The 15452-nt window shown below is 39.9% G+C and overlaps 1 protein-coding gene across 2 annotated transcripts in view; it reads left to right on the forward strand.

Moving 5' to 3' along the window:
• The window catches only part of PTPN11 (protein tyrosine phosphatase non-receptor type 11), a 30211-nt gene extending 15225 nt beyond the window's left edge, over positions 1–14986 (forward strand). Inside the window, exons 9-16 of one of the 2 annotated variants that reach the window (XM_059827500.1) lie at positions 119–277; positions 3492–3623; positions 4521–4675; positions 5359–5426; positions 6088–6239; positions 9843–9955; positions 10183–10284; positions 11339–14986. In XM_059827500.1, coding sequence (XP_059683483.1) covers positions 119–277; positions 3492–3623; positions 4521–4675; positions 5359–5426; positions 6088–6239; positions 9843–9955; positions 10183–10252 — 849 coding nt within the window. In that variant the 3' untranslated portion in view covers positions 10253–10284; positions 11339–14986. The remainder of the gene's footprint in view (positions 1–118; positions 278–3491; positions 3624–4520; positions 4676–5358; positions 5427–6087; positions 6240–9842; positions 9956–10182; positions 10285–11338) is intronic. The other variant, XM_059827501.1, reaches the window with a different exon arrangement.
• The last annotated feature ends 466 nt before the right edge of the window (positions 14987–15452 follow it).

A 15452-nucleotide genomic window follows, 5' to 3' on the forward strand; every position in this document is an offset into this window, starting at 1 on the left:
ACTCCTACCTACAGGAGTCTTGCTGGCACAGCCCGTGTCTACTCTTCAGCATACTCACCTAAATCCAAGTTAGTCTTGTAACCATTTGTCACTCTTTGTTAAATTGTTTTTTCTCTAGCCTGAGTTTGAAACGAAGTGCAACAACTCAAAGCCAAAAAAAAGCTACATTGCTACTCAAGGTTGCCTACAGAACACAGTGAATGATTTTTGGAGGATGGTGTTCCAGGAGAATTCTCGAGTTATTGTTATGACAACAAAAGAAGTTGAAAGAGGAAAGGTAAAAACAGACTCTCAAACTGGCCTTGGGAAAGGTCATGACATTTGAATGCAAGTAAGGACTAAACTGACATGGTTAAATTGATTTATATGCTGAAATCTGGTGTCCCACCACTGTCTTTGGAGATTTGGAAGGTGCTGAGTGTTCTTTTTAAATCTGTGCCTGTGGGACTTGAGGGTACACTCCTATCATGTCATCAGGCCTCCCTTTTTTAAGGGTTCACTGATGAAATTTTAGCTCCTGAATGTGAATCTATGTATTTTTAAAATATTCAGGGAATGAGGCACTGGAATGCAAGATGTAGCCAAACAGGCGTTCTGCCTACTTGAAAGAGTAAACTCCCTGTCCCTGTAACAAAAGTATCGCCACTTATTTTGGCTTACCAAGCTGTACAGACTTTACTAGAAAAGCAGAATTTTGAGACTTTATTACTATAAGAGTGAATTTAGATGATACTGCTTTTTACCTAAAAACTACAATATAATGGGAAAGTTACTGCCCCAGATTCACCTCATTCAAGTCACATTTTCTAGACTCTGCTGGAATGATGTTCTCTCTTCTGGCTTTACTTTCTGTGCTTGAATTTGATAACATTCTTGCTACGTGCTGAGCTAGTGATTACAACTGAAACTGTACCTGGTTAGAAATCCCTCAACCAGGCGTGATTTAGCACTTTTATTCCTGAAGTCAGTCCTTTGCCTTTGACTACCCTGCTTGGGATGAAGACAGCTGCCTGTTCAGCCTCAGGAATCTGCGAGCCCCTTGTGAACTGCTCTGGCAGTATTTAATGCTCTGAAAGGGGAAACTTCCCTGCAATGGTGTATCCCAAGAACCGCCATTTCACCTTTAAAGTACAGAGATCTTGTCTTATTCATTGTCTTCTGGCAAATCTGAGACTATTACTTTCTTTCTGGGTTCTAATGACATATGGCAGGAAAGAATAGGAAATAGTTGAATAGTGATATTCTTGCAACAGTCACATACCGCTTCCTGTGTATAGTGTAGTTTTATCTTTGGAATGTGTTGCTTCTGATCTTTTTTCTGTTTGGTAAACAGTTTCTGTTCTCTTTTTTTTCTTTAAGCTTCTCTGCTTTTTCCACGTACCATTGTCTACCTTTTTCAATAATCCTATGATCTGTTTGTGAATGGAAAGCTGTTATCTTGTTAGATGAGCGTCGCTTTTGAAAAAAATTTGAGTTGAAAGTATAGCTAATGTTTTTCTATGGGTGACTGATAATTGTGGGGATTCCTTACTGCTGCCACAAAAAAAGAGGCTTTGTGTATATGTACTGAAGATAAACAGCAGTAGATTTTATGGGCTTCTCTTCCTAATCTAGGTATCAAAGCTGCCATTGGTGGTGTTTGTAGAAACCATTATACTCTGTGCTGTGGATTTTTTTAGACTTTGTAAACTTCTGCCCATTAATCACCCTTATAAACGGGCACAATTTGTGTTTCCTTCCTGAGAATGCACTGAAGGAGGGAGAAGCTACCCCTTTCCAGTGACATTCCCCTTAGATCTTCCTCTTGGAAGAAGAGAAATAAATTGTGGGATTGCTTTGGAAGGGTTGGCTTGTATACACTACTTCTCTTTTTTTTTTTTTTTTAATAACCTACTGAATGGCCTGTATTCCTCTGGAGTTTCTCTACGATTCTCTCCAAATTTTGCTAAGCCTGTTTTCTGTGCTCTGGCTGTATAAAACATTTTAATGTCCATTTACTTAATCAGTGCTGCATGCATTGATTTTTTTTTTTTCTTTATTCTTTTTTTTTTTTTCTTGATGCCTATTTCACTTCTTCAAGAATTGCAAATAACAGTCCTGATATAAAAGCTTTTTGATCTCAGGCCAAGATCCTTTCAGATCTGCAGGAAGGAGAGAAACCTCTGCATCAGAGATGACTTCAAGAGCACGTTGCCTAAGGAAGTGAGGAACTATGAAACATCTCAGATCTGCATAGAGTTCTGAATATGCTTTAGAATGCCCTGTGGAAGCAGCAAATACTTAGAAATTAAAATAGTGGTGTTTTGGAGGCAGTCCATTGAGCTGATAATACATGCATCCCCTCTTTCAGACTGAAGATTGTTTTAACATTGTGTGTTGCTGTTCAGACTTGCTATACCAACTGCTCTTGTGTTCAGAGTTCTCTACTGAAACTGCAAGTTATGTTGGCATACACTAAGATCAGCATGTTTTCTTTAGCTTGTACCCTTTTGGAGAAGGCAGGGAAAGAAGGGCAAAAGTAACAAAAAAGCATCTTGTTGCCTAAGTAGGCTGGAAAGCATGTGTTCAATCATCTATTACTGTATCTCGTGTTGGCAAAAGGAACTTTCTTGTTGCCATGTTTTCTCATAAATATGCAGTAGTAACTGCAAATAGGAAATGTTTCTTCGTAGTAGTCGGTGTTTGGTCTGCATTTGCTGTCACTGGAAGCTGCATCTATATACCCACTGTAATTTCTCATTTGATACCGTGTGGACTTGTATTGCGTTCACAGGCTAACAGGAGTCGCTCTTTCCTGAACTGTCACAGGAACCAAATCAAAGTAGTAATAGGTGAATCCATTCTTCAGTGCATGGAATAGATCCCTGGCCAAAGAGACTCCTGAGGGAGAAGCAGCACACCAAAAGCTCTACATTTCAGAAGCTACAGACACATGAGGCTTCAGTCCCCTGCCACAGGGAGCAATTCTTTGTTGCTTGGGTGATTGAATTAGAGAGCTGTGTTAGCCCTTCCTGCTCTAAGCAGTGAAAAAGCAAGCATCTAAGTTTTGTTTCTTTTAAAAATGGCTTATACCTTTGACTTGTATTTATTTTGCAGCCTGTTGGGTTTTGATTTTAGAATAGCCTGTAAGGCTATAGCATTCCACTGGAAATACTGAGAATTTTGTAACCTGTAGCTGGGTGGAGATAACAAGTAACAGTATTTTCATCTCCAAGTTTTGAAACTATCGAGGCAAAGCAGGTACTCAGATGATCATGAAAGCTGCTAAAAGGAGAGATTGCCTGTACCTGTTTGTCTGAAATCATCTGGGGTTTGTTAGGGGGAAGCTTCCCCCTAAAATGTACTTTACCTGGTCAGCTAGCTGTCCGGTTGGCGCTAGTAATTGTCCTCTATGTATTCAGAAATGAAAGCTTCAGAAATATGTTCAACCAGTTTATGAACCAGCCTTTCTTCTTACTGATTACTCCTTTTTTCTTTTTAAAATTTTGCAGAGCAAGTGCGTCAAGTACTGGCCTGATGAATATTCCCTAAAGGAGTACGGTGTTATGCGTGTTAGGAATGTTAAGGAGAGTGCAGCACACGATTACACACTAAGAGAACTTAAGCTTTCTAAAGTTGGGCAAGTAAGTGTGTTAGTAACTCTGTCCTTTTAATTTAGGCTGCAGATCGCAACGAAAATTTGCAGAAATAGACTGTTTCTTTGGAATCAATAAAAGCACTAAGAGATTAATAAATTGAGCCCTGTCTTTTTCTTTGAAGCTCCAGGTTTAGTTCCATATATCTTGCTCTTTGTCCTTGGCATAATTGAAGATTCTTATACCTAAGCACTTTTTGGTAGAAGATGCAGGGCTGTAGAGCTTTGAGGAAGTTTGGGAAGAGGGACGATGCTTTTAAGTAATCACGCTTCAATCTAGCTGGGTGTTTGCTCCTTTTCACGGAGATGGTTGCACTAGAAGAACATGGTTGTGTGTGGGTCCAGTATGTAGAAAGAACACTTAAGGGAAGGGATACAAAAGGATGAGGAAGGAAACGGTGAACTAGTGTGGAAATAGCACTTCCTTGTTAAGGGACAGTTTGGATCAGGGGGCAAAAAGAATCGTGTAATAAGCAAACAAGCAGGATATATTAGATTGGTATGTCCATGGGGTGGAACTGAGTGGGAAGAAGTGCGTAAGCTAAGTGCCACTAGGTGTGAATGATGAATATGACAGATGAAAGTCCCTTGTTGTTGGTCACCCTCAGACAGAACTTTGCCGTGGCTTCTAAAGGTGAAGGTGGAAATGTTGTTGGGAACAACTGCATGAGAAAGAGGGAGCTGAGGAAGCAGGTGGTGTGATTGACTTGTCAGGGCAGGAGGAACTCTAGCTTGTTCCCTCCTTTGAGAGTTGTGGTGCCATGGATACTGAGCAGCAGGTTGGCTATGCCACCTTCCGATCTGACTCAACTTTGCCACGTAAATGCTTTTAGTTGGATTTTGATCTGAAGGATTTTGTTTTCATGTGTTGGCATCTTTCTTCCAGGGGAACACAGAGAGAACGGTCTGGCAATATCACTTCAGAACTTGGCCTGATCACGGAGTCCCAAGTGACCCTGGTGGTGTACTAGACTTTCTAGAGGAGGTGCACCATAAGCAGGAGAGCATTTCTGATGCAGGACCAGTTGTGGTCCACTGCAGGTATGGGGATGCACTATTCCTCTGCCACTACTACTACTTTCTACGCCTGTGGAGTTCTGTTGGATCCTTTTTTTTTTCTTTTCTTTTTGTGGCGGGAGGAGCTGAAAACTTTAAAAGATGATGACTTTTCCTAATTGCTACTCAGACTTCCATCTGTCAAGGTGTTTGTGCTTTCTGTTTTGCAAAATGATATACTCTAGATAGGTGTCAAATGTCTGCCTTTGAAGCGGGCTGTCTTTCAGAGTGTGCATGTCTGTATAAATAGGAATTTCTGATGTTGTCTGAGAAGGTGGTGCCAGTTTTGGTTAGATGTGTTTCAGGTTATCATGGGAATTCTAGTCTCCCATCCCACCTCCTGTGAGTGCTCTCTCCTCAGCCTCGGCTTGTAAATGAGATACTTTTTATAAGGCAAGGAAATGTTAGATCTGACCTTGTAGGTTTTTTTCTGATTCAAGGATGTTAATAAGTGCTGAGCTACAGAAGTGCTGTTGTGACTTCTGTCTCTTCCATGTTAAGTTGATTAGGTCTCTAGTTACTTTTGGCTGTGTGGCTTCGTTTGATTCTGGCTATAATTTGGAGGTCTAATGTCTCTTAATATTGGACTATTACTTGTATTAGTGTTTTGGTGCCTGTTCAGAAAGAGCAAAACAATTAACTGTTTTTCCCCGTCTGACTTTTTACAGTGCTGGGATTGGGCGAACAGGAACTTTCATTGTGATTGATATTCTTATTGACATAATCAGAGAAAAAGGTAGGTTGCCTCCTTTTATTTTCCTGTGGGACACTGACAGATACATCACAGTAAAACAACAGGAGTGTTGATAGAATAGAGGATTCTAGTGATGCTACAAAGTAGGCATGTGTGTTTGGCATGGAAGGGACTTGCTCATTCCTCTTGACTTAGATGGAATCAAAGTGCTGAAACCCTGCTCCAGTTCAGCATAATGAAAACTTTCAGCTGAGGATTAAGCCAGGAGTCTGATTATGTTTTTATTATTTTTAATTTTTATTTTTCTATTTTTCTTTTAAAATCATGAGTGTGTGGTTGTCAATGTACTCGTGCAATGCTGAGTTTGAGTAACTTGTTTGTGGAGAAAGGTGTTGTATTTATGAATAAACTGCCATAAACACTAACTCAGCATGTATGTTGAGCTAGGTTGCATTTAAAGTCATCTTGGAACCGTGTGAAGTGATGCAGTTTTCTCCCCCAGGACAGCTTTCCATGTTACGCTACAGTTCAACAGATCTGCGTATTAGTAGTCAAGGATGAATCCTCTGTGTTAAATGTTAGCAATCTTGCTTATTTGCAAGACCATTCAGCTACGCTGTGTTCTGCTGGAAGATGAGACCGATCTCGCCTCCAAAGACAAAGTTTATTTTACTGTTCTTAACATTATGATGATTCTTCCTAGGTGTGGACTGTGATATTGATGTTCCAAAGACCATTCAGATGGTGAGATCACAACGGTCAGGAATGGTTCAGACAGAAGCACAGTACAGATTTATTTACATGGCAGTACAGCACTACATTGAAACGCTACAGCGCAGAATTGAAGAGGAGCAGGTATATTTATCCTAAGTATAAAAGGTTACATGGGAATATATTGTTGGAACAGGGAGCAGAGTTGTTTGTTTGCTGCCTGTGACTTTTGGAGGCATGACTGCTGACTGTATAACCAATGCATCATGAAAAGGCTGGGTCTGTAACCTGTTAACCCTGTTCAGAGAAGTTAAGCGTAATGAATTGAAACATATGAAACTGTAAAATAAAAACAGTGTGTTTGGGCACTGACAGAGGAAGATGATGATCAGTCTGAGAGGCTTCTCTATGTGACTGCAGCTAGTGCTGCTTTGCCTTCCGTGAAAATGCTTGCCTGTATGGCATCCTGTCCCCCAGTCACTGCACCCCAGATTTCAAATGCCCTTTAATATTATCTAGCTTTCTGTGCAAGAAGAATAAAAGATAAGGCTCTGTTAATTAATACAGAACCTTGTGCTCTGTTGAGCTTTAAAGAGATTTCCAATCTGTTAACTGTATTTCTGAAGTATGATAATCAAATTCAAATGGTAGTAGCGCTAATATGTATTTTGGAGTCTTAAATAACATGTTTATTAGTAAGAGGTAAGTATATTGGACTGAAAGATTAAAGAATGAGTGTGGTGATCTTGCAGTACAGTGTCCAATAAAAAGCAGTCAGAGGAGTGATTTGGTGTCGTAAGATAAGAAAAGTTTTGGAATATGTGATGACAACCACAAGACCTTCACCTCACTCTTCCTGTTTAAGTACTTTGTTGCGCTCAAATTCTACAGTCTTTTAAAGAAGCTACCTCGTTTTGTAATAAAGAACTGACATTCTATCACTGTTGCTTTCATTCTCTGCCCTAACTCTGGTCATCTGGGATTTTTATCTTTTTGTTTCAGTATTTCAGTATCTTTCCTTCTGCAGCTGGCTTGCTGCTCAGGAGGAGATACACAACTGATGAGGCAGATGTGAGGAGCTGCATGGTTAGCGCAGTGCCAGGTGTGAGGTGTAATCCCTGTTTAGAGATGGAGTGTGCCAGCTCGGGCTTGGCACTCTTGTCTGGCTGCTTTGGAGTGTGGCAGAGCTTATTTTATGTTTGCCTACATGATGTAGATGCACTGTTCAGCAGATAGGATAGAGACTTTATTCCTCTCCCCAGGATGGCTGTTGTGTGCTCTGATGGTGATTAGGCACAAAGTGAAGAACAAGAAATCCCTCAGGTGTACTTTTTTCCTGGCTTTGTTGTCTCACTTTGCCTTAGAGCTGCCTCATATCTCTGTGTGTGTAATTATGCAAGCCTTGTAACCTCAGCTTTTTGTATATGGTCTCTTTCTGCTGCTGCCATTTACAAAATAGATCTGTAATTCTTTCTTGATCATTGTAATGGGTTTTGAATAGTATTTTGATACTGAGTGGAGCAGTGTATTTCTCCTATAGTGATGAGGCTCAGTTAGTTGTGTTTCATCGTCTATTCCATTACTAGCTCAGAAGGCACAAGTATAAAAGTTTAAGAAACTGGAAGTAGAACATTGCTTTACTTCAGGAGGTCTTGACCTAGACCTATAGGGCTAGTGGCAGCTATAGGAATAAAACAATATAGAACTTCACCACAAAGCTTTGCTTTAGTCTGAGACTATAGGAACTAATGTCCTGAAAAAAACATGGTGAATCGGAAGTGCTCCAAAGCATGTTTTGCTAGAGCAGAAAAAAAATTGTCTGAGTAGTAGAATACTGTGCAGAATGCTTGAATTTGACCCCAAAAAAGATAGTTTGGGAATGAAACCCTGTGTTTTGAAAACCTTGAACTTCTGGAACCTTCTTCTCTGCACCTGCTTTAATTGCAGTTGCAAACAGTGAAAGTTGGAAAAAAAAAGACCTGGTGAAGTCGGTTAGGGCACTTTTGTAGGAAGGAATATCAGGTCGTGCTCCCTGTCTGCTCGTCGGTCTGGATGATCACAGGCCAGCTCTGATAAGAAATTAGGTAGTCACATTGGCTAGCCTGTTGTCGTGCAGGACTTAACAACCAGCTGGACTGAAGAAGTGGATATGTGAATAGCTGCATCCATTCATATAGATATACCTGCTTTTTGTTTGTATTCAGGAAAATATTTCCCTGCTCTGCTAGCATTCCCTCTTGCATTGCAATGCTGAGAGCCTCGAGGTTTCCTACAGTTAAGTGTTGTGTTAAATATTGCCTGTCTTCTTACAAGTATAGAAGAAAAGCAAAGTGAATTTGTTTTAAGTCCCCCCCCCCCCCGCCCCGTGGAAATGTGTATATTCTCTTACATCTAGGAAACAAGTAGTTCTTACCACATTTCTGTTATTCTGAACTAGAAAGGATAATTACAGTGAATTAAGTGGAAGGAAGAGAAGCCAGATATCTACTTTTTCTTGGCTTGTTTTATCTGTTTCAGTCAGCTTAAGTAATAGAACTGACTGATTCTTTTGAAATTGCTTTTACTGTACAGTACATCTGTAACTTGAACTGCCATTCATCATGCGGTTTGGGGGGGGCAGGTTCAAATCAAGCCCTAGTTTTGGTCTTCAGAATATTATTGGCAGGTGAGGGGTTTGTATCCATAACACAGCAGAGTTTGAACCTTTGCGGTTTTTTTAAATATTTTTTTTTTTTTTTTAGAATTAACCTTCCAGGTCATTGATCTGGACTGGTAGTCTATTTGAAAGTGAGTTGTCAGGAGTAAGTAGGAGGCTGAGAGGGGAGAGGTTCAGTAAAAGAACAGAACAAGTTGAGCAAGTTTTGAGCAAGTCTCAGAAGGCCGTCTTGGAAAAATGTCAACCTACATTGCTATACAGAGCGTTCTTAATGGAAACTCGGCAACCAGAACTCCCCAGAGGCTCTGACAACCTCTGTTGTGAGATTGATTCAGGCCAGTTATTTAGTTCGAGCATTTAAAAAAAAACAAAACAAAAAAAAACAAAACACAACAACAAACCCCAGTACCCTGTAAAACTTTAAAGTGAGGCTTTAATTTATATGTAGGTTTCAGTGTATGCATGTGTTGTGAATGTTTGTCTTGAAAAGGAAGAAAGCCATATCCCCTTTCTTTTCTAGTGGAGCTTTGATGCTGGAGCCTTCAGTATCTTTAGATGAATGCCAGCACAATTGGCTGCAGCTTGTAACATATGCTGCAGAATACAAATAACAGCTTGGGTTCTTTTTATATCAAACCTAATGGGCTAAGATGTTATTTTATTAGAGATCTTGCAAACACCACTGTTACTCATTTGGCCACATCTCCAAGCTGGAAATAAGGTCAGTGGGAAGCCCACTGGCTGGTACTGTCTATTAAAGAATGAAGTGTGGTTTCTCCTGCCAAGTAAGATGAAGATTGTGTACGAGTGCTGGTTCATAAGTCTGGTACATTCTGCTGGAGATGGTGGTGGAAAGAGGAATATTGAAAAGTGAGGCTTGTCAGGTCTTGTAACAAACAGCTAAAGCCAACCTTTGGGTCCTGTCCATGTTGCGTGTGTTATCTACAGAATTGATCTCTCTTCTATTCATGGACAAACCTTTCTTCTAAAAACATACATGCTTAGTTATACATGTAACTTCTGCACTGCTTCAATGATTGTTTTCTCTTAGTAATTCAAAACCTGCCTTTCTGTTGTGTTTTGCTTCACAGAAGAGTAAGAGAAAAGGTCACGAATACACAAACATTAAATATTCTTTATCGGACCAGACAAGTGGGGATCAGAGCCCTCTGCCACCCTGTACCCCAACCCCGACGTGTCCAGAGTAAGTTCGCTTCTGTTGTTAGTGTGTAAGTTTTGAACTGTATTAACTAATCTTCAGGGACCTCGAATGAGAATGAGTTAACACAGAATCTGCCCTAGACTGTTGCCCTGTGCTTTGTTCTGAAAGTAAATTGAGCAAAGTAAATTGTCACTGAATTACATTGGTGTGTACCAATGTGATTTTCTCAAACTAGATTCCTCGGACTGTAAATGTTTGTTTCATTTCAGAATGAGAGAAGATAGCGCTAGAGTATATGAAAATGTGGGGCTGATGCAACAGCAGAAGAGCTTCAGATGAGAAGATGTACAGAGACTTCCATGCAAAGGCAGGTATGTATGCTCAGGAGTGAGTGTGCATATCCAGCCTGGAGTTGTGGGATTTGGAGAAAATGTACATGAAACCAAACTACGAGAAGAACTGTAGGAAGGACTTTCTAATGCCCGAAATGCATGTAATCTATCCCCCTTAAGGTGTTTAAATTCTGGAAGCTATTTTTGTTTGAGTTGCATCTATATCTACCCTTTCAAAACAACGTGGAATAGTAGCTTCGTAGTTTGGCCTTTGTTCTCAGGCCCTGACTCACCCGTGACGTAAGTTGGAAGGTTGTTATTATTTAGGAGACTGAAATTCGTCAGGCTAGCAAAAGATGAGTAGCAACTACAGTCTGAACTTTCTGTGTCTTTTAAAAGTGATCTTTGCTCCTGGTTGGTGCTAAGGATTTGTGTGCATCTGAAGAGATTCAAAGAACACTTAATCTCATGCTCAGCTTCATAAAAGATGCTGTGAGCAACGTTACTGCTGTGCCTGTGTGCTGTGAGCAGTTGATGTAGTAGTATTGTCATACTAGTAAAAATGAAATCCTTGCTTTTGCTGGGAGAGAAATCTGTAGATTCTCTTTGTTATGTTTTAAATATGTTATGATTTGGTTCTTGCAATCAGACAACTGAAAATATATATAAGTATTATTGGTTATTGGCTAATAATCAGTATCTGATACTTTGGTTAATGGCCTGGGAATACAGCAAAGCAATACCTTTGAAATTAAGGTGTCTTCAGTCATTAACTTCTTTCGGATTCTAATCTGAAGCCTTTTGTCACCTTTCCCCCTGTGTTTCCAAAGACCTCAGAAATCCTATTTTCCCTTTTCCATTTGGTAACCGTGTGTCTCATCCATTTAGTCTAGGGATCTTCTCCAAGCCTGTACACAATCTCATCTTATACTGCCAAAGTGCCATGCAGTTTGTAAGTGAAGTTTGAGACTTTTGGTTGAGTTTAAGGCTTTCTTAAGTCAAAATTGAGCACTCCTGTATAATGTCAGAATAAGAAATAACTGCTTTTTTTTTTCCTAAATACTTTTTATTTTCTTCCCCCTTCCTTTCCCAGAAATGAATACGGTTTTTAAAAAGGTCAAGAAAGAGATGGAAGAAGCTTCACATGAATGGTGAACTCTGAGGGCTTGGTACCTTTTTATTTACGGTTTTAATCCTTCACCAGTAGGCAAAACTTAAGACCATCTAAAGATTGTTTATATCTCTTCTCTCCAATACCTGATTTACAATTGCTCATTTTCCAAATAAAAGGAAATCCTTTCTACAATGTAGACAACTACTTTGTAGAGTCAGTTTTGAATCCAGCAAACTGTTGGACTGTCATCCATTTGTTTTTTCAATAGTATTTTTGTTTCACAGTATGGCTATTAGTTGGGTTTTTTCCTTATTTGAGCAGTTGTGGGATTTTATTTTTTTTTGCAGGGGGGTGGGGTGGTGGGAGAGCAATGATATGGATAAATCCGTTACATTAATGTAAAATACTGATGGGAACAATACTTGATTGTTTGAAAACAGTGGATCGCCAGCGTGAATAGAATCAGCTACACGATAAAATTAGTCCTAATACATTTCAAACTCAGACCGAGTTTCATAGGGGTGAGCAGTTATTGATATGAAGGTGCTTTTTCTGATAACTGATGGCTTCGATTACGACTTAGCTGAGTGGCTGGATGGGCTGTTTTTGAGTAATTAGGCACGGTAGCCTTTACATCAAATGAAATTCCTTTTACATCATCTCTACCCAAAATAGAAATTTACAGTATCTCTCAAAAGACACAGTGGCCTAGCCGTTTGTGAGGACACTGTCTATGTTAGTTTGTCCGTGTTCATCTGTTAAGCAAGAGATTGAACTTGTAGAGTTAAAGTATTTTAAAAAGTTGCATGATGATACCTTGACAGCACATTAAAAACAGTGAAACAAGTAACCCACTGTGCAGGCTGTTACCTCAGTTTAAGGTAAGCCCCATCCCCTCCTGCTGGGGAGATGGAAGCTGTTGAGCCTTCAGGTTTTTTAGTAAGGCCTTATGCTAGTGTAAGTGGCTAAATTAAAATTGTCGGGGGAAAGCAGTGCACGGAAGCTAGCTATCCACTAAAATTGCCTTAGTTGAAAAGGGCAGCACGGGCAGCAAGGCCAGCGGGCTTGTTCTGGTTCGTTTCATCAGGCAGGAGTTTATTACCGTTCTACCTGAAGTGCCTTTCAGAGCTGCATTGAATTTGCTGTCCCTATGAGATTAAGAAATCGCGTTCTGATTGTTGTCAATGAGACAAAGTCCTCTTCTAGAGACTCTAGAACGAAGAACTGCTGTTAAACTGCCAGTTAATTGGGTTTCTTCACTTTGATTGCTCTGTCCGGTTATCTGGACCAGAAGCTCCCCTTGAAGCCATTAGCAGCTGCACGTGTGCATTAATGGCAGAATCGGTCCCTGGGAGTGGGTACCGGTGGTGTCGTACCAAAGCCTTTCCCCATGTTTCTGGGGAAGTTCTGTGGCTTCAGTGGTGTTAAGGCATTATTGCCATTTCCATACAGCAGGTGCGGATGGTGACCGCTGCATTAGATTGCCGTGTGCAAGGGTGCAGGGCCAACGGAGTTGCGTTACTGGCCTTACTAGTGAAATTATGCTAAAGCCTGGAATGCAATTAATGCAGCTTTGTGAAAGGTTAAGTGGGAGATTACATTACCTTTTCCTGGGAGTGCTTTGCAAAGTCAAATATTTGAACACTTTGTTTGAACTGAATGAAGGTGCTTCTTTAATGTTAAGCAGAATTTTGTTACTTTGCCTATTGTCCTTTTTGTCTTTCGAGGCTTTGGGTTTTTTTTGGAACTCCTGTCACCAGCATACCATAATACGTGTTTTAATGTCATAGCCTTATACTCCAGTCATAAATACTTGTGCCCTTTCTAGATCTAAAATTTCTAGTTGTGATGAGAAAGAAATCTCTTCGTTCGGTAATGAGATACCTACTCTACACGCCTGCTTCCTCTCCGGTCCCTATTTACAGCTTCATCCTGCTGAAAAGGGATCAGTTGTAAGTGTTGGTATTTGTATAGAGCAATTGACAGCAATTAAATATTTGTCTAAAACTTTGTGCAGAGTTAGACAAATTCTACACTTCATACGTTATAGCAAGGTGGAAGGCATGTTCAGGTTGGGAACTATTCTGCACCCAAACTGAAAAGTCAGGGGAAAAGTCAAGAGAAACGAGAGAAGGATCCTGAATGAATCTGAACTCTGTTATGAACTCAGTTAATGTGATGTGTCTTAAAAGATTGACCTGTGTAAGCAGCAATCAGTTACATGGCCAACATAAAGTTGCCTCTTATGACCTCATTTTAGCTGTTTAGAACCTGCTGCTGTAGGATTTTAATTTTTTTTTTTTTCTTGGAACCAGGGAATTCTTACTGCAGAATGTGTATTAATCCTGGGGAGCATATGGTGGAAGAATGTCAGTGAGGGGGGAACAGAATCTGAAAGATGGTGAAGAAATAACTCCTCTCTTAACTGGAGTGTTGAGCCCTGCTGAATACCAAAGGGGAGACCTTGCAAAATAAAATCTGTCTACCTTTCATGTGCTGGCAAGAGAGGGATGATTCTTAAAGCATTTTTAGAAATTATGTTAAACGATGGCTGGGGTTTATGACAGATGAAGCAGGAAAGAGAAATGTCCTTTGGTTCAGGGGAGATAAGTGAATGTGGGTTTCATGTATTTCTAGTGAGTTTTTAGAGAATAAATTTTTAAGCATTGACTTACAAACTTTTGCTGTATCAATGGAATGGAAAAGGGATGCAGTTCTGAAGTGTTCTGCTGTAGAAGACTTTATACCACAAGGGAAACTTTACCCCGACTCCTAAGGCACAATAATTTATGCCAGCATGAATTTGCTGCAGACTTCATTTACTGAATGTTTTATAGCGTACACTTTAATTTCAGCTAACTGTTGTTAGGACTGATTGGTTCTCCTATTAATCCTGACCAAACTTTACTTTTTCCTCTTAAGATACGTATTTGAAACACGATTAACTAGGATACGGCTAACGAAGTTATAAAACCTGTTTCCTTTTTTGTTGTAGGGATGGGAAATATCACAGCTGGTACTACGATGTGTTGTCAGGTTTTGATTTTTCTACCCATAACTTCATTATTTCAAATTAATTTTTAATTTCTCCCTTTTAAATAGTGAAACATAATTAATAATTTCAAGCCTGTTTATTTATGACATTATTGTGATTTTTTTTTTTATTACAGTACTAAAGACTAATGAAAAAGGATCCTCTTATTAGGTGGAGTAGACCTTGCATTTATTTTTTTCCTGCAATGTATGAAGTATTGTACCAGAGTATTAAATGAAATGTAATATTTTATTGAAAAATCTCTATCCTTTAAAAGGAATACATTTAGGATGTCATCAATTTGATGTGAATCATGTAAATGTTGATAATGCGCTGTTTATTATACATCTAGTGTTTCAAAAGACTCACTTATTGCCTTTTGCCCACGTACATTCTGTAGACCATTTACAATTGTCAAAATGTGACATTAAAATAATAGTTCATGTATAGAAATATCGGTGGTTGTCCATTGTTTTCTGTGCTGGTATTTATGGGTCTTAGTTCAGCTGCTCTGCTAGCTGCATTGTGATTTTTATTGCTGCGAAGCTATATTACCAGAAATAAAAGCATATCTGTAAACATCAGAACTTCAAAAAATGGGGGGGGGGGAAAGAAATTAAAAAAAGAAATAAAAATCATTTTCTTAAGATGGTCTGTCAGTTACTCTGTTCTCCAGCTTGCAGTCAGAAAAGATGGTGGTGTACGAGCACTAATCTTCAAGCCTGGATCGTAGTGTTTCCCAGTCGCACTGCTGAGCCCCCCGCGGGGTGAGATGCTGTTGCAGAGAGCAGCTGTCCTTCCTGAGAGCCAGCGGAGCAAAACTCGTATTAAATATGATGTAGATGAGCTTTTATCTTCGTGTTCCTGCCCTCCGCTGCCAGCTGGCTGCCCTGGGGAGGTTCTGCGTGCTGTCCAGGTACTACCTCTCCAGTTAGCCCCTGATGGCTCTTGCCCTGGGAGTCCTGCGCTCGTGTCCCTGATGCCTTCTGCTTTTTCTTGCTGTTCCACTCCAGATAACTGACCCTCGTTGTTTCTTTCCTGATTTTTGAACTTGGTGTG

Source organism: Gavia stellata, chromosome 21 (genome assembly GCF_030936135.1).
Source record: "Gavia stellata isolate bGavSte3 chromosome 21, bGavSte3.hap2, whole genome shotgun sequence".
Classification (NCBI taxonomy): Eukaryota; Metazoa; Chordata; class Aves; order Gaviiformes; family Gaviidae; genus Gavia; species Gavia stellata.